The 25418-nt window shown below is 48.0% G+C and overlaps 1 protein-coding gene across 1 annotated transcript; it reads right to left on the bottom strand.

Annotated features, from left to right (window-relative positions):
• Positions 1-15516: 15516 nt before the first annotated feature.
• Positions 15517-20857, bottom strand: LOC124682988 (malonyl-CoA:anthocyanidin 5-O-glucoside-6''-O-malonyltransferase-like). The gene is made up of 2 exons (XM_047217578.1): positions 20168-20857; positions 15517-16307 (listed from the first exon to the last, which is right to left on the bottom strand). Exons 1-2 carry the CDS (start codon positions 20825-20827, stop codon positions 15627-15629), a joined length of 1341 nt encoding a protein of 446 aa, XP_047073534.1. The 5' UTR covers positions 20828-20857; the 3' UTR covers positions 15517-15626.
• Positions 20858-25418: the final 4561 nt, after the last annotated feature.

Raw genomic sequence — 25418 nt, 5'->3', positions numbered from 1 at the left:
GTGCCGCACATATTGTTAAGAGGTCATCCTCTAGTGGGCTCTGATCCTCTTAGCCGTTCTCGCAACAGCTAGGTCCGCGTCAGAGTTCCGATCGGGCTCTGAAACGGGTTAACTTAGTTAGGTGGCTTCCTGGACATTGTTGTAGTGAAGGAGAGTGCGTGTCGTGATATCCACCTGTCGTAAGTGGGTTGATCGTGCGTGTGGGCACATTTGGGCACCCCTGCAGGGTTACAATCTTATCGATAAGCCGCGTCCGCGGTTATGGACGACTTGGAGTTGTATGACTCGACCATAGACAACTTACACCTGTTGTTTTAATATTAATAACTTGCATAGTAAGTAGAACAACATAAATAATAACTGGTTAAAACTTGACAACCGTGTGAGTGCCTTTGTAAGTACCTCTTTGCGAAGGGGGAACGCATCGGTTGTGTTATGTTTGCAGAGTATAGAAATGTTAATTATGCGCTCTCTCATCTACTCTGATTAGACGAATGTTGTAGAGTGTCTCTATAGGTTTTTAGTGCTTGCGCGCTGCCTCTTAACCCCACCATATTGCCTATGACGTTCCTCTTGCGTCCTCTAAGTCCCCTGCGTGCCTCAAGTACAAAGGACGACTGGTTGACGAATGCTTATACGTCTTGAAGTCTTGTGAAGTACGCTCCCGTACTTATTGCCGCTTCTACGGGATATAACCAGGGCAGGTATGAAGATATGTTCGATGAAGACGACGTTAGCAAGGTTACCCTTCCGGCTTGGCTCAGGCGGGGTTATGGACGCTGCTGTTTATCTTCAGGGCTCTTAGTCCAATTTGTATCTTGTCCGTACTCGGACGTATTCGATCTTCTGTATGATTTGGATCTTTGTATTGTATATTTGTATCTTGACTCGTTGCAGTCGTTGTTGTAATATATGTTTCTTGTGGGCTCTATTGTAATCCTGTTGTAATGTTACCGCTCGTGTTAATTCCTCTGGCATCACGTGTGTGATTCTTCGCGCACGTCGTGTCGGAGGGCGTCTCTGAATCGATATCCTGCGGATTTCGGCGGGATCGTTGGAATCCTCATGGTACCGGTTCTGGGGCGTCACAGCCATCAACAAGGTTTCAGCACGAGCAACGCATGAACGACGAATAAACGTTACTGCCTAGATCGCAAGATGCGATCTAGGCAGCATGATGCTTACCCGGAAGAAACCCTCGAAACAAGGGGTTGGCGATGCGCCTAGATTGGTTTGTGATGAACGTGATTGTTGTCTTTCTTAATAACCCTAGATACATATTTATAGTCCGTAGACTTTCTAACGTGGGAATAATCCCAACCGTGCACGAGCCAAATTCTATCTAACCGACACGTATCCTACTATATTTACAGATACACGGGCAAACTAGCCCAAACTTTGTATACAAGGCCGATTCATGTATATCTTCCATGTATATTCTTCAAGCCCATCTTAATCGCGGCCCACCTCTGATCCGGTCAAATTCGGTGATAACACATGCCCCCTGGTTTTGGAAATGATAATTCCAAAATCACTCGCCTTTTCTTCGTCGGGTCATGTCGTGGCGGAGCGGAACCGTCGTCGAGTACCATCATCATGATGCCTTGCCTTCTCAACTTCTCCGCGTGACCTCGGCAATTTTTTTTTCTTTGGGCACCACTTCCTCGAAGCTCGCTGTGGCATTGAATTTCCACTATATCCCCTTTTATTTAACCGCTCCAAACAGTTCGCCACTTCATCCCCTTGCTCTGTTCTGGCCATCGGCACCAAAAAACCCCAATCCCAGAGCACTGTCTTCCTCCTCTTCCTCTTCCTCTTCCGCCTCGTCGGATCTCCCCTCCCAGTCCTTCTCCTCCTCCTCCTCCTCCTCCTCCCGCGAACCCACGCCAGAGTGGGATCCGATGGCGGCTCTGATGGCGGTGCACGACGAGCGCGCCCCAGAGGAGTGGGACCAGGAGGACCACGCCTCCTCCGTCCGGTCCGAGGACGACAAGTCCTTGACCGGCGGAGATGAAGACCTCCGGTTCCTCGGCCGATGGGGAACTGGAATCGGAGAGCGAGGACGACTCGTTCTCCTGAGACGATTACACCTCCTCCGAGGAAGAGGAGGAGGAAGACGACGACGACGACTCCCTCGAGGGTTACCCGCCGGCGAAGCGCCTCTGCGCCTGGTGGGACGACGACGACAACGACGATGACGAGGAGGACGAGGCTCCCGTAGAGGGCTACGGGAGCAGCGACGAGGAGCCCGCCGGCAGCAGCGCCGACGAGAGCTCCGATGACGATGACGAGGGCAGCGACGGCCCGTAAACTAGGACTAGTAGCATAGGACTAGTGGTAGTAGTGCATTAGGCATCGGATGATCCTTTTGAGAGCCATCGGCTCTTTCTTGTAAAGTCGTTCCTTTGAATCAATAAGAACTGTTCTTCCAATTTGACTCTCCATTTGCCGCACCAAGAACCGATAGCAACGTATCAGACTTTTCCCCTCAGACGCCCATGAGGCCAGACTCAAATACCAATTTAGGCAGTCATCCAAGCACTCCTCAAATTCAGACTGTAATTTAATATCTGACCATAATACTTTGCAACTCTAAAGTCGATGGTTGTTTCATCGGTACGTTTTGAAAATCCAGTCTCCTTCAGGTTAGATAGTTTTGCCGATGATGTCGACACTCGGCAATTGTATTCCACCATAATCCGTCCCTGCTTCCTTCCAGTTGGCATGAGCAATTCAAACAGGATCATCAAACCTGGTTAAGAGTCTTATCAGTCTGCTAACATTTGACCCCGAATCCATCGAACCGGCTATCGTTAAAACGAGCGAAGAGCTAGGACCCAGCACTACACATGGTCAACCCCAGCATCTCAAGGCCCTGCTCTCCTCCATCGAGACATTGGTTGAAGACTCCGAAGCAGTGACGAGCATTCTGGAGGATATCCAGCCTCATCTTCCGGTGACGCTGCAGGTGAAACTTTGGCCAGTCGTAACTCTGTCTGCCCACAGGTCAAGAGTGGCATCGGCTCGTCAGAGAATCGACCTGCGCCACGCTCAGCTTCCTTTGAAAGCCGATATTGCAGACAAACGCCAGCGGCTTAATGAGAAAAAAGTGCTGCCTTGGACGCCAAAACTGACACATCCGACGGCCATCTGTCGAGCCGGCGACCTTGCGCAAAGAGTTGGAGGTCCTTGAAGAGAAGGTTCGGGCAACAAAACAGCTCATTGAAGCTAAGGAAGCTCTCATCGTTCACTCCCTCGAGGAAGCAGAAGGCCTCAAAGCTGAACTGAAGACCGACTTGGCCGAAATCCGTGCCTTGAACACGCAGCTGGTAGCAGGCGACGACGAAGATGATGAGGCCGAGGTCGCGGAGGTGGATCGTGTTCGTGCTGATATCTTCCATGCCCTCGAAATGTCCCTTCAGTAGAGTCTCCCTGTGTAATTTGTACTAGAGTCGATGGCTGTGCATCGGCTTTGTTTCGTAGTTCTAAAGTCGATGTCTGTGCATCGGCTGTACATCGTGAAATTTTTTTTTACTGGCCGATTTTTCTATCGGCCCCCAATATTTCACTGCCCATGTATCGCACATGTCCATCGCACCTGTTCATCTGGTTAGGTGCCCCCCGAGCCGAATCTGTCAGGTAACTGCAGATATCGGCTCTGTAGTTAGCTAAGGCACTGTACTTGAACATCGGCTCCGTCAGGACCAACGTTGCCTTCTTCCAGCTCATCAGCCGACGTAAACCCGTATCCCAGCTTTCCGTCGCCCGTTAGATCGACGTTGAACACAGGCAGAACGTATGGTGGGGATAATTTTGGCCGATTGCTGGAATCGGCCTGCATGTTGATTGAATTGCTCAATGAAGGTTTACATCTTGGTCTTGCTTCACTATAACTACGTGACATGCTTGAGACAAGATTATCCCTTTTTATTTTTTGGGGCCGATCACAAGGATCGGCCTTGCCACGTACGTCCATAGATTTTGCTCTTATTACCCGGTCAGGCCGGTGGATAAGACCAGCCTCACCCCGTCTTTTGTCACGTCGATGCGCTCGCAGTCGTCCAAAGTGATGCCTGAGAGTGGCTCTTGGCCTGTCGTCTCCCAAACGTTCATGCCAGCCGTTGAAATCTCGGCTGAGTCATCTGCGTGGACGACCTCTACTTCATCTCCATCCCACTGTATTAAACATTGGTGCATCGTGGATGGAATGCAACAGTTGGCGTGGATCCAATCTCTCCCTAGCAGGATGATGGCGTGTATTTCACACGTTCGTTGGGCAACCCCAAGAGGAAGGTATGATGCGCACAGCAGCAAGTTTTCCCTCAGAAAGAAACCAAGGTTTATCGAACCAGGAGGAGCCAAGAAGCACGTTGAAGGTTGATGGCGGCGGGATGTAGTGCGGCGCAACACCGGGGATTCCGGCGCCAACGTGGAACCCGCACAACACAACCAAAGTACTTTGCCCCAACGAAACAGATGAGGTTGTCAATCTCACCGGCTTGCCGTAACAAAGGATTAACCGTATTGTGTGGAAGATGATTGTTTGCAGAGAAAACGAGTAGAACAAGTATTGCGGCAGATTTGTATTTCGGTATTAAAGAATGGACCGGGGTCCACAGTTCACTAGAGGTGTCTCTCCCATAAGATAAAAGCATGTTGGGTGAACAAATTATAGTCGGGCAATTGAAAAATAGAGAGGGCATAACAATGCACATACATGGCATGATAAGTATAGTGAGATTTAATTGGGCATTACGACAAAGTACATAGACCGCCATCCAACTGCATCTATGCCTAAAAAGTCCACCTTCAGGTTATCGTCCGAACCCCCTCCGGTATTAAGTTGCAAAGCAATAGACAATTGCATTAAGTATGGTGCGTAATGTAATCAACAACTACATCCTCGGACATAGCGCCAATGTTTTATCCCTAGTGGCAACAGCACAACACAACCTTAGAACTTTCTGTCACTTTGTCCCGGTGTCAATGCGGGCATGAACCCACTATCGAGCATAAATACTCCCTCTTGGAGTTAAAAGCAAAAACTTGGCCAGAGCCTCTACTAGTAACGGAGAGCATGCAAGATCATAAACAACACATATGTAATAACTTGATAATTAACATAACATGGTATTCTCTATCCATCGGATCCCGACAAACACAACATAGAGTATTACAGATAGATGATCTTGATCATGTTAGGCAGCTCACAAGATCCAACAATGAAGCACAATGAGGAGAAGACAACCATCTAGCTACCTGCTATGGACCCATAGTCCAGGGGTGAACTACTCACTCATCACTCCGGAGGCGACCATGGCGGTGTAGAGTCCTCCGGGAGATGAATCCCCTCTCCGGCAGGGTGCCGGAGGAGATCTCCGAGAATCCCCCGAGATGGGATCGGCGGCGGCGGCGTCTCGGTAAGGTTTTCCGTATCGTGGTTTTTCGCATCGGGGGTTTCGCGACGGAGGCTTTAAGTAGGCGGAAGGGCGAGTCGGGGGCCGACGAGGGGCCCACACCACGGGCGGCGCGGGCCCCCCTTGGCCGCGCCGCCATGTGGTTTGGCCACCTCGTGGCCCCACTTCGTATGCTCTTCGGTCTTCCGGAAGGTTCGTGGTGAAATAGGCCCCCGGGTATTCGTTTCGTCCAATTTCGAGAATATTTCGTTACTAGGATTTACGAAACCAAAAACAGCGAGAAAACGAGAACCGGCACTTCGGCATCTTGTTAATAGGTTAGTTCCGGAAAATGCACGAATATGACATAAAGTGTGCATAAAACATGTAGGTATCATCAATAATATGGCATATAACATAAGAAATTATCGATACGTCGGAGACGTATCAAGCATCCCCAAGCTTAGTTACGCTCGTCCCGAGCGAGTAAAACGATAACAAAGATAATTTCTGAAGTGATATGCCATCATAACCTTGATCATACTATTTGTAAACATATGTAGTGAATGCAGCGATCAAAACAATAGTAATGACATGAGTAAACAAGTGAATCATAAATCAAAGACTTTTCATGAATAGTACTTCAAGACAAGTATTAATAAGTCTTGCATAAGAGTTAACTCATAAAGCAATAAATCAAAGTAAAGGTATTGAAGCAACACAAAGGAAGATAAAGTTTCAGCGGTTGCTTTCAACTTATAACATGTATATCTCATGGATATTGTCAACATAGAGTAATATAATAAGTGCAATATGCATGTATGTAGGAATCAATGCACAGTTCACACAAGTGTTTGCTTCTTGGGGTGGAGAGAGATAGGTGAACTGACTCAACATAAAAGTAAAAGAATGGTCCTTCAAAGAGGAAAGCATCGATTGCTATATTTGTGCTAGAGCTTTTATTTTGAAAACATGAAACAATTTTGTCAACGGTAGTAATAAAGCATATGAGTTATGTAAATTATATCTTACAAGTTGCAAGTCTCATGCATAGTATACTAATAGTGCCCGCACCTTGTCCTAATTAGCTTGGACTACCGGATCTTTGCAATGCACATGTTTTAACCAAGTGTCACAATGGGGTACCTCCATGCCGCCCTGTACAAAGGTCTAAGGAGAAAGCTCGCATTTTGGATTTCTCGCTTTTGATTATTCTCAACTTAGACATCCATACCGGGACAACATGGACAACAGATAATGGACTCCTCTTTAATGCATAAGCATGTGGCAACAATTATTATTCTAATATGAGATTGAGGATGTATGTCCAAAACTGAAACTTCCACCGTGATTCATGGCTTTAGTTAGCGGCCCAATGTTCTTCTCTAACAATATGCATGCTCCAACCATAAAGGTGGTAGATCTCTCTTACTTCAGACAAGACGGACATGCATAGCAACTCACATGATATTCAACAAAGAATAGTTGATGGCGTCCCCAGAAGCATGGTTATCGCACAACAAGCAACTTAATAAGAGATAAAGTGCATAAGTACATATTCAATACCATAATAGTTTTTAAGCTGTTTGTCCCATGAGCTATATATTGCAAAGGTGAATGATGGAATTTTAAAGGTAGCACTCAAGCAATTTACTTTGGAATGGCGGATAAATACCATGTAGTAGGTAGGTATGGTGGACACAAATGGCATAGTGGTTGGCTCAAGGATTTTGGATGTATGAGAAGTATTCCCTCTCGATACAAGGTTTAGGCTAGCAAGGTTATTTGAAACAAACACAAGGATGAACAGTATAGCAAAACTCACATAAAAGACATATTGTAAACATTATAAGATTCTATACCGTCTTCCTTGTTGTTCAAAACTCAATACTAGATGTTATCTAGACTCTAGAGAAACCAAATATGCAAACCAAATTAGCAAGCTCTAAGTATTTCTTCATTAATGGGTGCAAAGTATATGATGCAAGAGCTTAAACATGAGCACAACAATTGCCAAGTATCAAATTATCCAAGACATTTTAGAATTACTACATGTAGCATTTTCCAATTCCAACCATATAACAATTTAACGAAGAAGAAACTTCGCCATGAATACTATGAGTAGAGCCTAAGGACATATTTGTCCATATGCTACGATGGAGCGTGTCTCTCTCCCATAAAGTGAATGCTAGGATCCATTTTATTCAAACAAAACAAAAACAAAAACAAACTGACGCTCCAAGCAAAGTACATAAGATGTGACGGAATAAAAATATAGTTTCGGGGGAGGAACTCGATAATGTTGTCGATGAAGAAGGGGATGCCTTGGGCATCCCCAAGCTTAGACGCTTGAGTCTTCTTAAAATATGCAGGGGTGAACCACCGGGGCATCCCCAAGCTTAGAGCTTTCACTCTCCTTGATCATATTGCATCATACTCCTCTCTTGATCCTTGAAAACTTCCTCCACACCAAACTCGAAACAACTCATTAGAGGGTTAGTGCATAATAAAAATTCACATGTTCAGAGGTGACACAATAATTCTTAACACTTCTGGACATTGCATAAAGCTACTGGACATTAATGGATCAAAGAAATTCATCCAACATAGCGAAAGAGGCAATGCGAAATAAAAGACAGAATCTGTCAAAACAGAACAGTCCGTAAAGATGGATTTTATTAGGCCACCAGACTTGCTCAAATGAAAATGCCCAAATTTAATGAAAGTTGCGTACATATCTGAGGATCATGCACGTAAATTGGCTTAATTTTTTGAGCTACCTACAAGGAGGTAGACCCAGATTCGTGACAGCAAAGAAATCTGGAACTGCGCAGTAATCCAAATCTAGTACTTACTTTTCTATCAAAGACTTTACTTGGCACAACAAAACTCAAAACTAAGATAAGGAGAGGTTGCTACAGTAGTAAACAACTTACAAGACACAAATATAAAACAAAGTACTGTAGTAAAAACATGGGTTGTCTCCCATAAGCGCTTTCTTTAACGCCTTTCGGCTAGGCGCGAAAGTGTAACTCAAGTAACATCAAGAGATGGAGCATTGATATCATAAGCTCCCCCATTTGCAGTGGTACTAGGGGCTTTGTCAATTTTAGGCCTATAATAATATTTCTTTGATTTAGACACTTTAGAGGCATACATAAACTTTTGCTCCTTTCCCATATAAGATTTCTCTCTAAACTGTAAAGATGAAAAGGTTGAACCCAAAGTTCCCATAGCTTTTTCAAGTTCGCCAATCCTATTAATTTGATTATCATGGTCAACACAAGTTCCTAGGACACTAATTCTTTCATCAATTCCTCCTAAGGATTTATCAAGTTTATCAGTTTTAACAAGTAACATCTCCAACTTAGTTTCAACACTAAAATTTTTCTCTATGGTTTCCAATTTTTTCATAACATCCTCAAGGGAGGTTTCAATTTTAATTTCATTAACAGGTGGTGTTCCAAATAAACTCTCAATAATGCAACTAGCCTCTAAAGCGGGAGCACCTAGGAAGTTACCCCCGGGAGACAATCAAGAACATATCTATTCCAGCTAGAGATACCAACATAAAAATTCCTGAGTAGGATAGTGGTGGAGTGTTTCTTAGTGCACCTATTATGGGCATCACTAATTCTATACCAAGCATCTTTTAAACATTCTCCTCCTTGTTGCTTAAATGAACGAACTTCAACTTCAGGATTACTCATTTTAGCGGTAGTAAATAAAGCAAACTAGATAAAGTAAATGCAAGTAAACTAATTTTTTTTGTGTTTTTGATATAGAGTGCAAGACAGTAAATAAAGTAAAGCTAGCAACTAATTTTTTTGTGTTTTGATATAATGCAGCAAACAAAGTAGTAAATAAAATAAAGCAAGACAAAAACAAAGTAAAGAGATTGACAAGTGGAGACTCCCCTTGCGGCGTGTCTTGATCTCCCGACAACGGCGCCAGAAAAAGAGCTTGATGGCGTGTATTTCACACGTTCGTTGGGCAACCCCAAGAGGAAGGTATGATGCGCACAGCAGCAAGTTTTCCCTCAGAAAGAAACCAAGGTTTTTCGAACCAGGAGGAGCCAAGAAGCACGTTGAAGGTTGATGGCGGCGGGATGTAGTGCGGCGCAACACCGGGGATTCCGGCGCCAACGTGGAACCCGCACAACACAACCAAAGTACTTTGCCCCAACGAAACAGGTGAGGTTGTCAATCTCACCGGCTTGCTGTAACAAAGGATTAACCGTATTGTGTGGAAGATGATTGTTTACGGAGAAAACGAGTAGAACAAGTATTGCGAGCAGATTTGTATTTCAGTATTAAAGAATGGACCGGGGTCCACAGTTCACTAGAGGTGTCTCTCCCATAAGATAAAAGCATGTTGGGTGAACAAATTACGGTCGGGCAATTGACAAATAGAGAGGGCATAACAATGCACATACATGGCATGATAAGTATAGTGAGATTTAATTGGGCATTACGACAAAGTACATAGACCGCCATCCAAGCTGCATCTATGCCTAAAAAGTCCACCTTCAGGTTATCGTCCGAACCCCCTCCGGTATTAAGTTGCAAAGCAATAGACAATTGCATTAAGTATGGTGCGTAATGTAATCAACAACTACATCCTCGGACATAGCGCCAATGTTTTATCCCTAGTGGCAACGAGCACAACACAACCTTAGAACTTTACGTCACTTGTCCCGGTGTCAATGCGAGGCATGAACCCACTATCGAGCATAAATACTCCCTCTTGGAGTTAAAAGCAAAAACTTGGCCGGAGCCTCTACTAGTAACGGAGAGCATGCAAGATCATAAACAACACATATGTAATAACTTGATAATTAACATAACATGGTATTCTCTATCCATCGGATCCCGACAAACACAACATAGAGTATTACGGATAGATGATCTTGATCATGTTAGGCAGCTCACAAGATCCAACAATGAAGCACAATGAGGAGAAGACAACCATCTAGCTACTGCTATGGACCCATAGTCCGAGGGTGAACTACTCACTCATCACTCCGGAGGCGACCATGGCGGTGTAGAGTCCTCCGGGAGATGAATCCCCTCTCCGGCAGGGTGCCGGAGGAGATCTCCGGAATCCCCGAGATGGGATCGGCGGCGGCGGCGTCTCGGTAAGGTTTTCCGTATCGTGGTTTTTCGCATCGGGGGTTTCGCGACGGAGGCTTTAAGTAGGCGGAAGGGCGAGTCGGGGGGCCGACGAGGGGCCCACACCACAGGGCGGCGCGGCCCCCTTGGCCGCGCCGCCATGTGGTTTGGCCACCTCGTGGCCCCACTTCGTATGCTCTTCGGTCTTCGGAAGGTTCGTGGCGAAATAGGCCCCGGGTCTTCGTTTCGTCCAATTCCGAGAATATTTCGTTACTAGGATTTCTGAAACCAAAAACAGCGAAAACGAGAACCGGCACTTCGGCATCTTGTTAATAGGTTAGTTCCGGAAAATGCACGAATATGACATAAAGTGTGCATAAAACATGTAGGTATCATCAATAATATGGCATAGAACATAAGAAATTATCGATACGTCGGAGACGTATCACGGGACAAGCATAGGTGCTCTTGCTATCGACAATAAAGAACGTCGTAGGGATGGTTTTCCTTCCTACGGTCGGATCCACGTTCGAACACCTTGTGCTTCGGATGCTTGGCCGTTGAAATCGCTCGGTGTAACGTTGGTCTTGATCGGATCCGAGCTAGAGCGTCCCAACCGACGTAGCATGGAGTATGGCATAATGTTGACTCGCCGCTCCGGTGTCCACCGAGCATCTTGTTGACAGGCTGCCAATTGATATAACCTCGTAAGTACAGGGCCTTCAGGTGTCGGTAGCTTCTTTCTCGTGGCTTCTCAAAGATAACTGGCCGTGGGCCGCAGTCAAGTTGTGCCACAGGTGCTTCGTTTAATCCTGGAGCACTAAACTCCGCCGGAAGGATGAACACCATGTTTGTGCCAGCCGATGTCTCATCATCGGCTTTCCTTTGTTTGGGGCGCCACTCTTTCTTTTGTGGCCGACCTTCTTCGTCCAGAGTTCGCTGAATTTTCGCGGCCAGATCAGGCCGCACCTTCCTTAACGTGTGCAGGTATAACCTTTCGGCTTCCTCCAAACCACGTAGTCGCTGAACCCTACGCTTTTGGGAACGGCTGAGTCCATCAGGGCAACACCTTGGCCGGTGGTACTTATCTTTTTCTTCTTCATCATCGTCTTCTAACTCCTCGAGATCTTCCACCCGAGGGGACTCAGCTTGCTCGTTCCGAGATGGGAGAGGCCCTAGACGTTTGAATACTGACACGTCACCTGCACCCTTCTTCTTCTGTCTACATTCTGGGCAGTTGCCGATTGTAGGCAATCGGCTCATTCCTGAATCCCAGCGAGTTGCTCGAAGAAGGGACAGTCCCAGTGCCTGTCCACGTCGTCTTGCTCTCTTGACTTCTCCTTGGCATGGCGCTCATATCTCTCCTCGTCGCGATCATGCCGACAATGTCTCCTGCGTACCTGCTAGCCAGACGATCTCTTTCGTCGTCGTCGTCGTATCGTCGGCGTTGGTCGTATTGACTCACGTATTTGTTGAGGAGGTGATCAGAGAGAGGTCGCTGATATCGCACATTCCTCACTTCTCCCTCTGTGATGTAGCGCTTGCCATCGTGCCGGAGCCGATCGCGTGGAACGGCTTCCTCTTTGTCCTTGTTATGAGAGCAGTCTGCCCTCGTCTCTGTCCTTACCGGGGTGGTGCCCGGGTCCTACCATGTTGATGTTGAACGAGAAACCCGGCTGGCACCTCTCGGGGTAAGTGCACTCCACCATGTTAACGGCGGGGAAGGGGTGTGTGTCGACTTTCATGGCGTACCGGCTGAAAATTAGACGCCCTTGTTCTATCGCCATTTGGATCTGCTGACGCCACACCCTGCAGTCGTTGGTGGTATGGGTGAACGTGTTATGCCACTTGCAGTATGGCTTTCCGTTCAGCTCCTGCGTCGTGGGGATTTTGTGGCCTTCGGGTACCTTTAGCTGCTTCTCCTTAAGTAAGAGGTCGAAAATTTGCTCAGCTTTGGTCACGTCGAAGTCAAACCCTCTTGGAGGACCTTGTGGCTTAACCCATTTGCGGGACACGGGGCTTTCCCCCGAGTCCATTCAGCCACTGCTACCTCTTGATCTCCCGCGAGCCTTCATCTTCATCCGCCTCAACCGGGACCACCGCACGCTTGAATTTATCCCGGTACACCTCCGGGTGGCGCTGTTCATATAATGAAAGCTTCGCACCATATGCGCCGGTGAAGGGTAGTCCGCTTGGGAGGCCACATCCTTGATCGGTGATGCGAGACCCACCACCGCCAACTCGATTGCTTCTTTTCGGTCACACGAGCCGAATAGCATCGGTTCCTAACAATCTCGAGCGGCTGGATGTATTCGACACTCGTTTCTCCGCGCTTCGTCGTACTTGTGCTAGATCGGCAATGCCGGCCTCGGAAGCCTCCGAGTGATACCGCATGTGGAACTGTTCTTCCAACTCGCTTCCAAGTCCGGATTGAGTCCGGTGGCGGCGATGTGTACCACCCGAAAGCCGATCCTGTGAGGGACCGTGCGAAGAACCTCACACGTAGTTCATCCGATGCTTGAGATCGTGGCCAGCTGCGCCAAATATCGGCTCACATGTTCGATTGAGCTGGAGCCATCCGACCCACTAAACTTGGAGAATTCGGGGAGCCGATATTTGGGTGGTAGTGGGATCAAATCGTACTCGTTGGGGTACGGCTTGGAATAGCCGATTGCCCTCCTTTTCGGCACCATGCCGAACTCGGTCTCTCAAGATTGTACTCGATCCGATCCGCGGTGCTGGCGTGCAGGAGTCGAACTACGAAGATTCGCTGGAGTAGCATACTTAGCCAGCCACGCTTGCTTCTCAAGCTCTGAGCCAGCTGCAGGAGTTGAGCTCTGGAGGTTCGTCGGAGTGGCATACTTAGCTAGTCACGTCTGCTTCTCAAGATCTGTTCCAGAAGTTCCTCCTGCTGTTCCAGAAGTCCCTACTGTTGCAGTCTGGTTCGTGAGTGCCCGATTCATCGCGAGTCCGGCACGTATGTGCAAGTGTATCCGTGAGGGATCTCCTTAGGCGCCTCATACAAGAGCTGGTAATCACTAGGGTCACCACCGATCTTGTAGACGACGAATGCCGGTGAACTCGGCACTTCTGGTGCTGCCAACGCGAACGGCAGCGGTGGTCGGGACTGGAGTGGTATCTCTCCTTGGTGAGTCCCTCGAGCAGGTCCTGACGGAGAGTACTGATGCCTTATGATTTCCTGGATCACCCGAAGGGCGACACGCTCCAAAGTGTTCACCAGGTTCTCAGAATGGCGGTGCAGCGAATGAGCTCCCATGAAATTAATCTCCTGACGCAGCGACCTGGTGCGTTCTTCTGACGGGGTAGACAGGTCCACTCCATCGAGCGCGCCTTCAGGTGAGAACCCTTTCCACCTAATGCCGTGTGAGCGGGTTCTCTGGAAGGAGCCGATGAGGTCGGCTTCGAGGATAGCTTTGACCTCGTCATACTTCTTCTTGAGCTCCTCGGTCGGATCTTCGTACGTGACTCGGAGTACCTTCCGCCATCTCGGATGTAGATGGCGATGCGGTTGATGTCGAAGATCGTCCCACCGGGCGTGCGGAATGTGTTGCGGTCAGAAACCCACCGGCGAGCAACGACGGGCAACACAGTAGAGCCGGGAGGCTCCCAGAGCTGCGGCTGGCCCTGGTCCCTCGAGCGACGGCCCGCAAAGCCTCGGCACGCATGTCCGATGCTGGTGCAAGGGCGTGCCACCTGACCTATACCCGGTCGGGAAGGTGATGGATTTGCTTCGCTTAGTTTCCTGCATGGCATACACGTAAACATTAAATACGAGCCTCGATCGGCTCTCAGGTTATCCTGTGAATCGGCTCAAGGAGCCGATCCACCCATGGTTCGTATGAGGTCTACGATCACATGGTGGTCCTGCTTGATCAATATAAAGCTAAAACGACCTACGATGATTTATGGTTTTCACCACATAATCGTAACATCCTACGCGTGATTGAGCCTGGCAGCCACGCACGGTGATAATAAACCAACCCTAGATAAGGCCTAAAAACCAACATGAAGTCGATTCCCGGAACATCTTATCTAGGGCTAGCAAACTACACCCTACGTGCTACTCGGATCCTTCAACCCGTTTGCAAGGCCTAACTATGCAGATATTAAACTAATCCTTGAAGAACAAGGAGCAATCATAACGGATCGGATCTGCTAAACAATGATCAAGCGAGGTGCCACCCTTACACCTAAGATAGGTGTAAGGGCGGCTAGACGTCTAAGGGTTGCATGGACGAAAACATATGATACGATGAAACAATGCTAACCCTAACACATCTATGATAACTACGTTGCTCGCCATCAACAAGGCTTCAGCACGAGCAACGCATGAACGGCGAATAAATGTTACTGCCTAGATCGCAAGATGCGATCTAGGCAGCATGATGCTTACCCGGAAGAAACCCTCGAAACAAGGGGTTGGCGATGCGCCTAGATTGGTTTGTGATGAACGTGATTGTTGTCTTTCTTAATAACCCTAGATACATATTTATAGTCCGTAGACTTTCTAACGTGGGAATAATCCCAACCGTGCACGAGCCAAATTCTATCTAACCGACACGTATCCTACTATATTTACAGATACACGGGCAAACTAGCCCAAACTTTGTATACAAGGCCGATTCATGTATATCTTCCATGTATATTCTTCAAGCCCATCTTAATCGCGGCCCACCTCTGATCCGGTCAAATTCTGGTGATAACACTAAATCCGCAAATGGCTTCACCCTTCTTGCTCCACACCAATGAAGTGTTGCACCCTGTAGCACCTGCGTTGGCAATCCGCACGACAACGAGTATCGAAGCATCCGGAGAATTTTTCTTAGTTGCATCCCGCAACTGAAAATAAAATCTCAATTGCAACCCTATTTATAACAAGAAAAAAAAGCTCTGTTCTAACTCAACTTACAACTAATGTTGAATCACGATGTAATCGAATGGTGTATAACTTAACTGAACATGAAATTAGTTCTCACCTAGTTGAAAACTAGCAAAACCGTAAATTTTATTTAACATATGATAACTCCAGATATCAATGTACAAGAGTGAATTCAAACAGATGTGTGCCAGGGTCCATAGCCCGCTGCGCGCGTACACATTAATCAACTAAGGAATTCAGAAAGTGCGAGTTGAACGCATCCATGTGAACCGGTTCCATGCACACGGACGCCTGCACGGCGCCGCCGCCCTCCTTGGCGGCGACGAGCACCAGCTGGCCGCCGTTGTTCATGGTGACTAGCTCCGTCCTGCTCGGCGCACCCCACCCGAAGTCAGCCGCCTCGTACGCAGGGAACCGCGCCGATCCAGAGACGTTAACAAGCCGGTCGAGTGGCAGCCAGGACAGAGTGTCCATCCAATCCCACAAGGCGAGCGGGTCCTCCGCCGCCCGCCGGACCTCTCCCTGCACCGCCGCCGCTGCCGTGGCAACACCGTCCACCGCGAGGAGGTCCCGCGCCGTGGCCTTGGCGAGGCATCCGCTGATGCACGTCCCGAAGTAGTTGTCGCCCACCGGCGGGTCGATGCCGCACCGCCCACGGCAGTCGCAGAAGAAGAAGAGGTAGACGTCGTCATCGGCGGAGATGGCGTCCGGGTGCTTGGACCGGACAAAGGACACCCAGGTGAGTGCCGCGATGGCCACGAAGCTGGACGGCGCGGTCTGCGCTGACGGAGGCGAGGTTGTGAGGTCGGAGATGCGTTGCTTCAGCCGGTGGATGTGCTGTGCGGTGACGATGAACGTCCGACGGGGAAGGTTAGGGCCGGGGGGAAACATCATGGGAGCCTGCAAGGCGAGGAGTGGCAAGAATGTTAAGCTCCTAATCTTAATACAAATTGCAAACTTTCAGCTAATTTGAGAGGGAAACTATGCCCTCGCGTAAAAATTGCGAGTGAATAGTGCAAGGAGATTTCTGAATGCTCTTCCTCTCGATAAAATAAACTAATTTGGGAGCCTGCTTGCAAAATACACTAGTACTCTAGTAGACAGGTTGAAATGCTGATGAGATAAAGCACAAACAAATGCAACAAAGATTGGCAACAAGTTTATAACAACCTTAAGTTATTGTCGAACTCATTTTTTTCGCAGAGCATATACTCTTTTAGTACTCCATGCTGCGAAAAAAAATATTCGAGACAGAGGGAGTATCAGTGTTTGATATTTTATAAATAACATACGAATACCACTTATTTGAAATTATCTGATTACCCGAGTATCTCTCGTTATATATTTTTTTTCTTCAAATATATCTGAGCCCCATTTTGCAACTCTTAACAGCACCAAATTTCTGAAGGCCCTGTGAACAACTGCCCGATGAAGCCGTGAAGCCATGTATTACTAGGCACAAAGCTGTTTCGCTAATTCACAGTTAATTAAAAATTAATTTAGTTCTCAGACAATACTTAGACCATAGGACTCCTAGATAATTGTACTGCAATTTAAGCTAGATGGTCATAAACTCATAATATAGGTTACAACTGAAATTCTTCTAGTTGCATACAAGGTTGGAACTGAGAAAAAATGGTCGAATCGTTGGATTGTTTCGTGATTCGCAGTAACCATGAGTTGCAACCGATAAAAATAAATTTTTGTTATACTTCATGATAGTCATAAGTTGTAATATGGGTTGCAACTAAAATTGTTTAGTTACATATAAGGTTGCAACTGAGCGAAAAAATGGTCGAACCATTATATTGCTTCGTGATTTGTGCTAGCCATGAGCGTGATAATTCTAAGTTGTAATATGGTGCAACTAAAATTCGATGACACCAACAAAGAGAGAAATAGTTTAATTCTAAGTCGACCGAGAATTAGTCACGCCCGTGTAAAAAAAATCATTCGAGACTATGACGGCCAATTCATATGGGAGATTTTTGATATTTTGAAAAAATGTAAATCATCTCATATTTCCTTCTGTTCAATTAAGGGCATGTACAATCGAGTCCTTTCATTAGCCTAGCCCCTTTCCTTAGCTAAGAGATCATTTCTTAGAAAATAGGAGAAGTCTATTTTATGCGTTGTTTAAACAGTAGGCTCAAAGAGTCCAACTTTGAATTAACAAAGTCATCAACTGGCCAGGAATACAACACAACCCCAACACACACCGACGCCGTTGGGGTTACCAGCTTACAATACAAGCACAAAACCAAGCGTAAACGGCACCCAAAAACAACAACAAAATGACTACCACCAACAAAGATAAACTTGAAATCTTGAGGTCTTCGTCTCGAGCAAATGAAGAGCGGAGGGTGTCGCCGGCAGACCATCACCGGAATCCCCACCAGCCGACTACACACGAGCATCCGCGGGGTGCAAGTGACCATGGAACGAGAAGCAAGAGAGCGCCGAGGTCTCAAAAGCAACGCCTCCAAAAAGGGGAGCGACACCAAGGTGACGCCGTTGCTCGACCCAATAAGGGCCAAGGTTTTCACCCAGAGACATCCGACCATGAAGGGGCAGTGCCGAGGCTCAACAAAGACACCTCCAAGGAGGAGAATGGCGCCCAAGAGCATCACCATCATCGGCTTCGGACAAACCGGCCATGGCTTTCGCCCGAGCCATCGACAACTACCCAGCAACAACCACTCCACAAGTGGGGACGACATCGACATTCAGGAGCACTCACCATGATACAACCACGGCACAGGAGGAGCCCTGAGAGATTAGCAAGCCGGGACCTTTTCCTCGCAGGACCGGAGGTGGTCGAGCGGGGCCATGAAGAGGTTGGAACAGCGATGTCGCTCGGGTGGCGCCGGTGAGAATAGTCATGGGAGAAAAAGGGGGGACCGTGGGAGCCCCAGCTCTAGTCCCGGCGGCGGCGGGTCACCCTAGACAGCGTCGACACAAACCCTTCTTCCCAATCCACCCAAACCGAACAAATCGAAGACAACCACGCTACCAAACCTCATTGGAACCCACCAGAGCACCATCACCGGTCCCATCCAGCCAGACCAACCTCCCATCAGTGCCATGACGTACCTGCAGGCCTAGGTGGCCTCTTCAGCCGCAGGCGAGCCCCACCGGCCAGATTTGAGGACAGAGGTCGAGGACCAGCCTCTAGATCCGCTGTCGAGGAGACTCGAGCTGCCGCCGACGCCCACTGTTAGTCCGGCTAGCCACCGCTCCCCTGGGTGCACACATGTAACACTTGCAAGGAGGCTCCTTTCCGCCACAACCGCCCGGGTCGCCGGAGCCACGAGTGCCTCCTCACCGCCGCCCCAACTTGGGATAGGCCGCCCCTGGCTTAGCTCATTGGACACCGCCACGCCAGACCCCGCCGACCGCCACCGATCTGCACCGCCGCCAAAGGAGGACGCCGTCCCGCGCCGGTCCTCCTCACATCAGGTAGTGGAAGGCCCGCCGCCGCCGGCGCGGTCGAGAGTGGGGAAGGGGATATGAGGTGGGGGCCGAGATCTAGGGTTACGCCCCTGTGTCGGGCGAGCGACCAAGGAGCGGGTTTCAGCAAAATTGCAACTTCTCAGTTTTTATGCATCCCTTAGCAAATCAATTTCATACAATGCATTATGTCTTATTGTCAGTCATAGCAATTAATGATAAATAATTACTACCCCGTCTCAGTTCATAGGGCTTACGCGTATCCCTAGATTATCAATTTGGCCAAAATAATATTATTTATATAATATAAAAATTATATTATTAGAAAGTAGAACATCTAAGCTTTCTAATGATATATATTTTGTAATACATATGTTGCATTATCATCGTCAAATTTACGACCTAGGAACACTCGTAAGTCCTGTGAACTGAGACGGAGGGAGTACTAAAAATTAATTACTTATCATTAATTTCTAGGGATGACAATAAGACATAATACATTGTATGACTTAGGCTGGTCATAGTGCATAGTATACTAGTATCATGCATGTGATACTTGTCTATGATACTATCTCTGTAGTATCATAAACTTCTAAATTTATTATTTTGTAGAATCCCAATGTAAATCTATGTATAAGATCAATTTGGCATTTACTTTTCTCGTAATGTGCGCTATGATACAGTATTCACCTATGTTACTCTAATCCTATCTCTCCTCCTTAATTGCATGCCACATCATCATTTTTATGGGCTTAGTATGCATGATACTACCTATGATACTAGCGCTATGGGCAGCCTTATCCCTACGTTATTCTCTAGAAAGGCTAAAGAAAAGACATGCATTATCTACCATTATTCAATTGAGGCCAAAAGGCACCCGGGAGCCGAATTAAATCTCCGGGCCAAGAGCTCCTAAAATACCGGGGCCAACTTTAGACTTGAAATAAAGCTATAGGAGTATACCGAAAGGTCCATATCAGAAAGTCAGGAGGTAGGTGCGATGGGTTTATCAATTAATAATCTTTTGGGTGTTTCGTCCCATGAATAGAACGTTCAACGTTTTGCGATAGCCGGTACCATGATTGTGACATGCATGTCGCCATGTCGGCATGTCCATTTGCGGAAAAGAAAACGGGTTTGACCGAGAAAAGCGATGGATGGTGTGGACAGTACATTTCCTAGGCGGCCAAGGGTGTGGTGCTGGTGCCACACGTGACCTCTGCAGCCCTGAGAGCCGCCGGCTAGCTAGCTTGCTATCCGGTGGCCGACGGCGAACGAACTGGTGGGATGCGGGAGCTAGGAAAACATACCAGGGGCAGATCGGGCGCGTACTTCCGCAGCGTGCTCCTCGCGAGCTCCTCGCCGCCGGGTAGTGCCACGGCCGCGCGCTCGAACGTCGGCGCCCCGACAGCGTCGTCCCCGCGGCAGGCCGACGCCCACGCCTCCAGGAACCTCCACACCGACCGGCCGTCGACCACGGCGTGGTGCATCGCGACGCCGACCGCCACCCCGCCCTTCAGCCGCGTCACCTGCACGGCTAGCACCTCCGCGGGGAGCGCCTCGACGGCGAGCTTCGGGACGAGCGCCTTGAACGCGTCGACGTCGTGGTCCGTGTCCCCGGCAAGCTTCCTCGCGTCGGCGCCCTCCATCTCCGAGACGACGAACCTCACGCCGCCTCCCTCGGAGTCGGCCGCGGAGCAGTCGATGGCCGCGTCGCCGGTGGACGGCATGTAGACGATCCTCCCGGCCAGCGGGGGGAACCTCGCGAGCGTGGCCGCGAGGGACGCGCGGAGGGAGCTGACGAGGGACTCGAAGGGCGGGAGCTGGTCGCCGGCGCCGTCGTCGAAGAGGAGCACGCGCTGGATGAGCGGGATGGTGAGCCACTGCGCGTCCAGCGCGGACAGCCTGAGTACCAGGTCCTCGGGCGGCGGGCTGACGCGGCCGACCTCGACGATCTTGGCCGTCGGCATGGCTCGGGACGGACGAGCTTGGTGATGGTGGTTGCGCGCCGACCTGCCGGGACCTTGAGCTCTGGAGGTGGTGGCAGAGGGGAAACGAAAACGCAACGATGACTGCCCTGCCTGCGGTGGAGGACACCACGTAAGAGCATCTCCACTATTAGTAATCCGGGGGCCGGGACCCTAAAGCCTCCCAAAGAGCGATGGGATGTTGGGGCAAAAATTCGCTTCCACCCAATTCCTCAATTTCGTTTTGGTGCCGACATGACATAATTAGTACTCCGGTGTTTCTAGATCGAACTCAACCAATGTGAGGTTAACATAACTAGTACTATCGCCGTCTCGGTTTATAGGTCTTGCGCGTATCCCTAGGTTGCTAATTTAACCAATTTAATATAACAAATATACTACAAAATATATATCATTAGAAAGTTTAGATGTTGTACTTTCTAATGGTATAATTTTTATATTGTAAAACTTATATTATATTAGTAAAATTGAAGATCTTGGAATACGCGTAGGCCCTATAAACCGGGACGGAGGGAGTAATATCATACATCTCAAGATATTTTGGTGACATGGCATGCTAATAAATGAAGAAAGAGAGTGAGGTGGTTATGTTACCATAACATCACACACCTCAAGGCCAGATGAGTACAACATAATAAATAATACAATGCATGACACCACATATAAGTTACTACCTACTATGACTAGCCACAATGGGAGTATCATAAGTAGTATCATGCATGCCATGTTGGCAAAAATCTGATGTGGCACATCAATTAATGAGGTGAGAGATGGGAGTGGTATCATAATATGATACCGTATCATAGCACATAAAACTAGAAAACTTAATATCAAACTCATCTTGTACACCAATTTGCATTGAGATTCTACAAAACATTAAATATGATGATATTATGATACTATCTTATGATACTATGCATTGTGGGGTAGTATCATAAACTAGTATCATGTGCATGATACTAGTGTATGATACTTCCCATTGTGATCTAGACTAGTAACATGGCATATGATACTAGTCTAAGTTACTCCTCACTATGACCAGCCTTAATGGTGCCGGACAAATGACGCGGCTAGCCTTAGCAGTTGGACTGCCTCGTCTCTCGAGGTGGTCAGGCAACACGTCCTGTCATAGCCACACGGGTGAAAATACGCGTCATCGTGTTTTCGCCTTTTCCATCAAGCCCTTTCCACCACACCTCGTCTCCGTCTTCTCATCCTTCCTCGCTATATTTAGGCGCGACCACCATTGCCATTACATATCTAAACTTAGACCTACAATCTCCCTCTCGCCCTAACCTACGTGGAGGCACTATGCGCCTCCAACTACCCCTGCTCGCCGGGCTACCGGTGCCCCTCCCGACTGGAGGTTGAGCGCCGAAGGGGCACCGGTCCATCTCGACCCCCAAGGTGCGGCTCGTCGCGTAGCCATCACCCACCACTACTACGCCGAGCTCACCCACGAGCAGCGGATGGATCGCCATTGGGACCTCGACACCAACGACACTTGGAATGCCTTCTTTGCCAATCGACGGGAGATTGAGCTCGGTAGCTATGAGGGGAATGGACCGCCTCCTATGAACAACAACGTGGTTGGCTGCCAACTATTGTGGGGTGGCCGGACTCTCGAGAGTTTGTTGTACCACATAATGGTAGGTGATTACCCACACTTGCAATACACTAACTTCCTTCCGAAGAAGGGAGGCAGTGGGTGCGGCAGCGTCTCTATCCGAGAACCCTCACCCCCTGCGCGGTCATCTTTGCCTCGTGCAGCCGAAGACGGAGTGGCAGGTGCCTCCCGAATACGCTATGGCCACGCACCAGTTCAGATACGCCGATGGCTAGGAGGAGTATCCGGGCCAACGTGCCACATATATAGGCCTCCCTGGAACCCAAGATGCTGTCGCCGGTGGACTACGCTCGGTCCTGGTAGGAGAAGGAGGAGCAAGCCTACCCTGCACGCCGTGGTGACGAATTCCAAGGTTGCAGCCATTGCAGCCACCAGACCCTGCAGCGTGCGCCACCAAAGCCGTAGCATGGGGACCGATACGTCCAAAACGTATCTACTTTCCCGAACACTTTTGCTATTGTTTTGCCTCTAATTTGTGTATTTTGGATGCAACTAACACGGACTAACGCTGTTTTCAGCAGAACTGTTCTGGTGTCTCGTTTTTGGGCAGAAATCCAACTTTCGGGAAAACCTCGGGATTTTGACGAAAGGGCCTATTTTCCCGAATAATGACGGAGCCGAAGGACAATTGAAGTGGAGGCCCGAGGGCCCCACACCACACGGCGGCGCGGCCCGGGGGGCCCGCGCGGCCATGTGGTGTGGCCCCTCGGCCGGCCTCCGACGCCCCCTTCGGACTACTTATTCGTCTCGACCTAAAAACGCACAGGGAGAAGTCGAAGTCGCCGTAAACCCTCCGAACGCCGCCACATCGCGAAACTCCGTCGCGGGAGCCGAAGTCTCCGTTCGGCACTCGCCGGACGGGGAATTGGAGGAGATCATCACCGCCATCACCGCCAACGCCTCTCCATCAACCAGCAATGTTTCCCCCATCCATGTGTGAGTAATTCCCCCGCTGTAGGCCGAAGGGGATGGTAGGGATTGGATGAGATTGGTCATGTAATAGCATAAGATTGTTAGGGCATAGTGCCTAGTGTCCGTAGATGGTACTTTTATGATATTGTTGCAACTTGTTATGCTTAATGCTTGTCACTAGGGCCCGAGTGCCATGATCTCAGATCTGAACATGTTATTATTTCATCAAGATATTCGTTGTTTATGATCTTACCTGCAAGTTGTATACACATGTCGCTGTCCGGAACCAATGGCCCCGAAGTGATAGAAATCGGGACAACCGGAGGGGATGGTAGTGACGTGAGGATCACATGTGTTCACGGAGTGTTAATGCTTTGCTCCGGTACTCTATTAAAAGGAGTACCTTAATATCCAGTAGTTTCCTTGAGGCCCGGCTGCCACCGGCTGGTAGGACAAAAGATGTTGTGCAAGTTTCTCATTGCGAGCACGTACGACTATAATTGGAACACATGCCTATTGATTGATTAGTACTTGGACACCGTTTTATTATTATCCGCAAATGCCCTCGCTATGATTGTTACATGAGTTTCTCTCATCCATGCAACGCACGTCATCCGTCCCCGTGCCTACAGTATTTTAATCCCGCTCGTTTACTAAAATCACTACCGCTGTCTTTGTTACTCTCGTCTGTTATTTCACTATCGCTATCGCTATAAAACTGATACTATCGATAAACTCTTGCGAGCAAGTCTCGTTTCCGAGTGCAAGTCTGAATTGACAACTCCGCTGTTAAGGCTTTCAAGTATTCTTTGTCTCCCCTTGTGTCGAATCAATAAATTGGGTAATACTTCCCTCGAAGACCGTTGCGATCCCCTATACTTGTGGGTCATCAAGACTATTTTCCGGCGCCGTTGCCGGGAGCATAGCTTTATTTGGAAGTTCACTTGGATTAATATTGTTCGCTGCAAATTCTCCATCATGGGTAAACCTCGCGATACTAAGGTCGCCATATTACCATCCACTACAAGAAAAGGTACAACTCGAGTACCTCTCGCCGCTCTTGATTCACCATCTCGTGATTGATAAACTTGTTTCACCGCCACATGCTTCAAATGCTGGTACTTCTGCTGAATCTGAAAACTCTCATAATACCGATAATATGTCTCGCTGTGCTTGATGATAGTGGTTCATTGGGAACTTTTCTAGATGCTAAAATTGCTAGGTCTAGACAAATTGAAAATGCTGAAACTCCCGATGTTACTACACTCGTTAATTCACTCGAACTTGAATACTCTAGTGATGATCTTGATGAAGATTATGTGGAACTTGATGATGATTTTATTGAAAAATGCCATGCTACTACTGATGCAAGAAAAATTAAAAAGTTGCTTGCGTAACATACTCGTTAGATATAAACTGTCTCCTGATCCTAAATTTGCCACATCTCCTATAAACATTAGGGATAAAGATTATGATTTTTCTCTTGATCTATCTCATATAGCTATTGTTGAGAAAACACCTTTCTGTGGTACCGAAAAAGAAAGTGCTGTTGAACACATGACTCGAGTTATCTACTTTGAGTAGCTTGTTTTCTCGATGATGTTAAGAAGCGTACTTACTTTGTTGCTAAAATCTTTCCATTCTCATTAAAGGATGACGCTAAAACTTGGTATAATAGTTTGCCACCTAGTTCTATTAAAAGTCCAAAAGAATTGCTTGTCGTTTTCTTTCGGAAATACTTTCCTCGCTAGTGCTCAACATGCTCGCTTTGCGAGAGTTTATAATTTTGATCGGGGAGATGAAGAGAAATTGCTCGAGGCTTGGGCGAGATTTTGCTCTCTTATTAGAGCTCGCTCGACCATGATCTAGAAAAGCATGATTTACTTGATATATTTTATAGTGGACTAACCATTGAGTCTAGGGCATACCTGGATAGTTGTGTTGGTTGTGTTTTCAGGAAAGAACTCCGGACGACGCCGAAGAATTATTGGCTAAAATAGGCCGGAATTATGATGATTGGAATACGCCCGAACC

This window comes from Lolium rigidum, chromosome 1 (assembly GCF_022539505.1).
Source record: "Lolium rigidum isolate FL_2022 chromosome 1, APGP_CSIRO_Lrig_0.1, whole genome shotgun sequence".
NCBI lineage: Eukaryota > Viridiplantae > Streptophyta > Magnoliopsida > Poales > Poaceae > Lolium > Lolium rigidum.
This window is presented reverse-complemented; position numbering and strand designations above follow the sequence as displayed.

Coding starts and splice junctions, on each gene's coding strand:
- LOC124682988 (XM_047217578.1), bottom strand. CDS start 20,827: ATGCCGACGGCCAAGATCGTCGAGGTCGGCCGCGTCAGCCCGCCGCCC. Junction 16,308..20,167: donor ACGCGCCCGATCTGCCCCTG/GTATGTTTTCCT, acceptor CTCGCCTTGCAG/GCTCCCATGATGTTTCCCCC.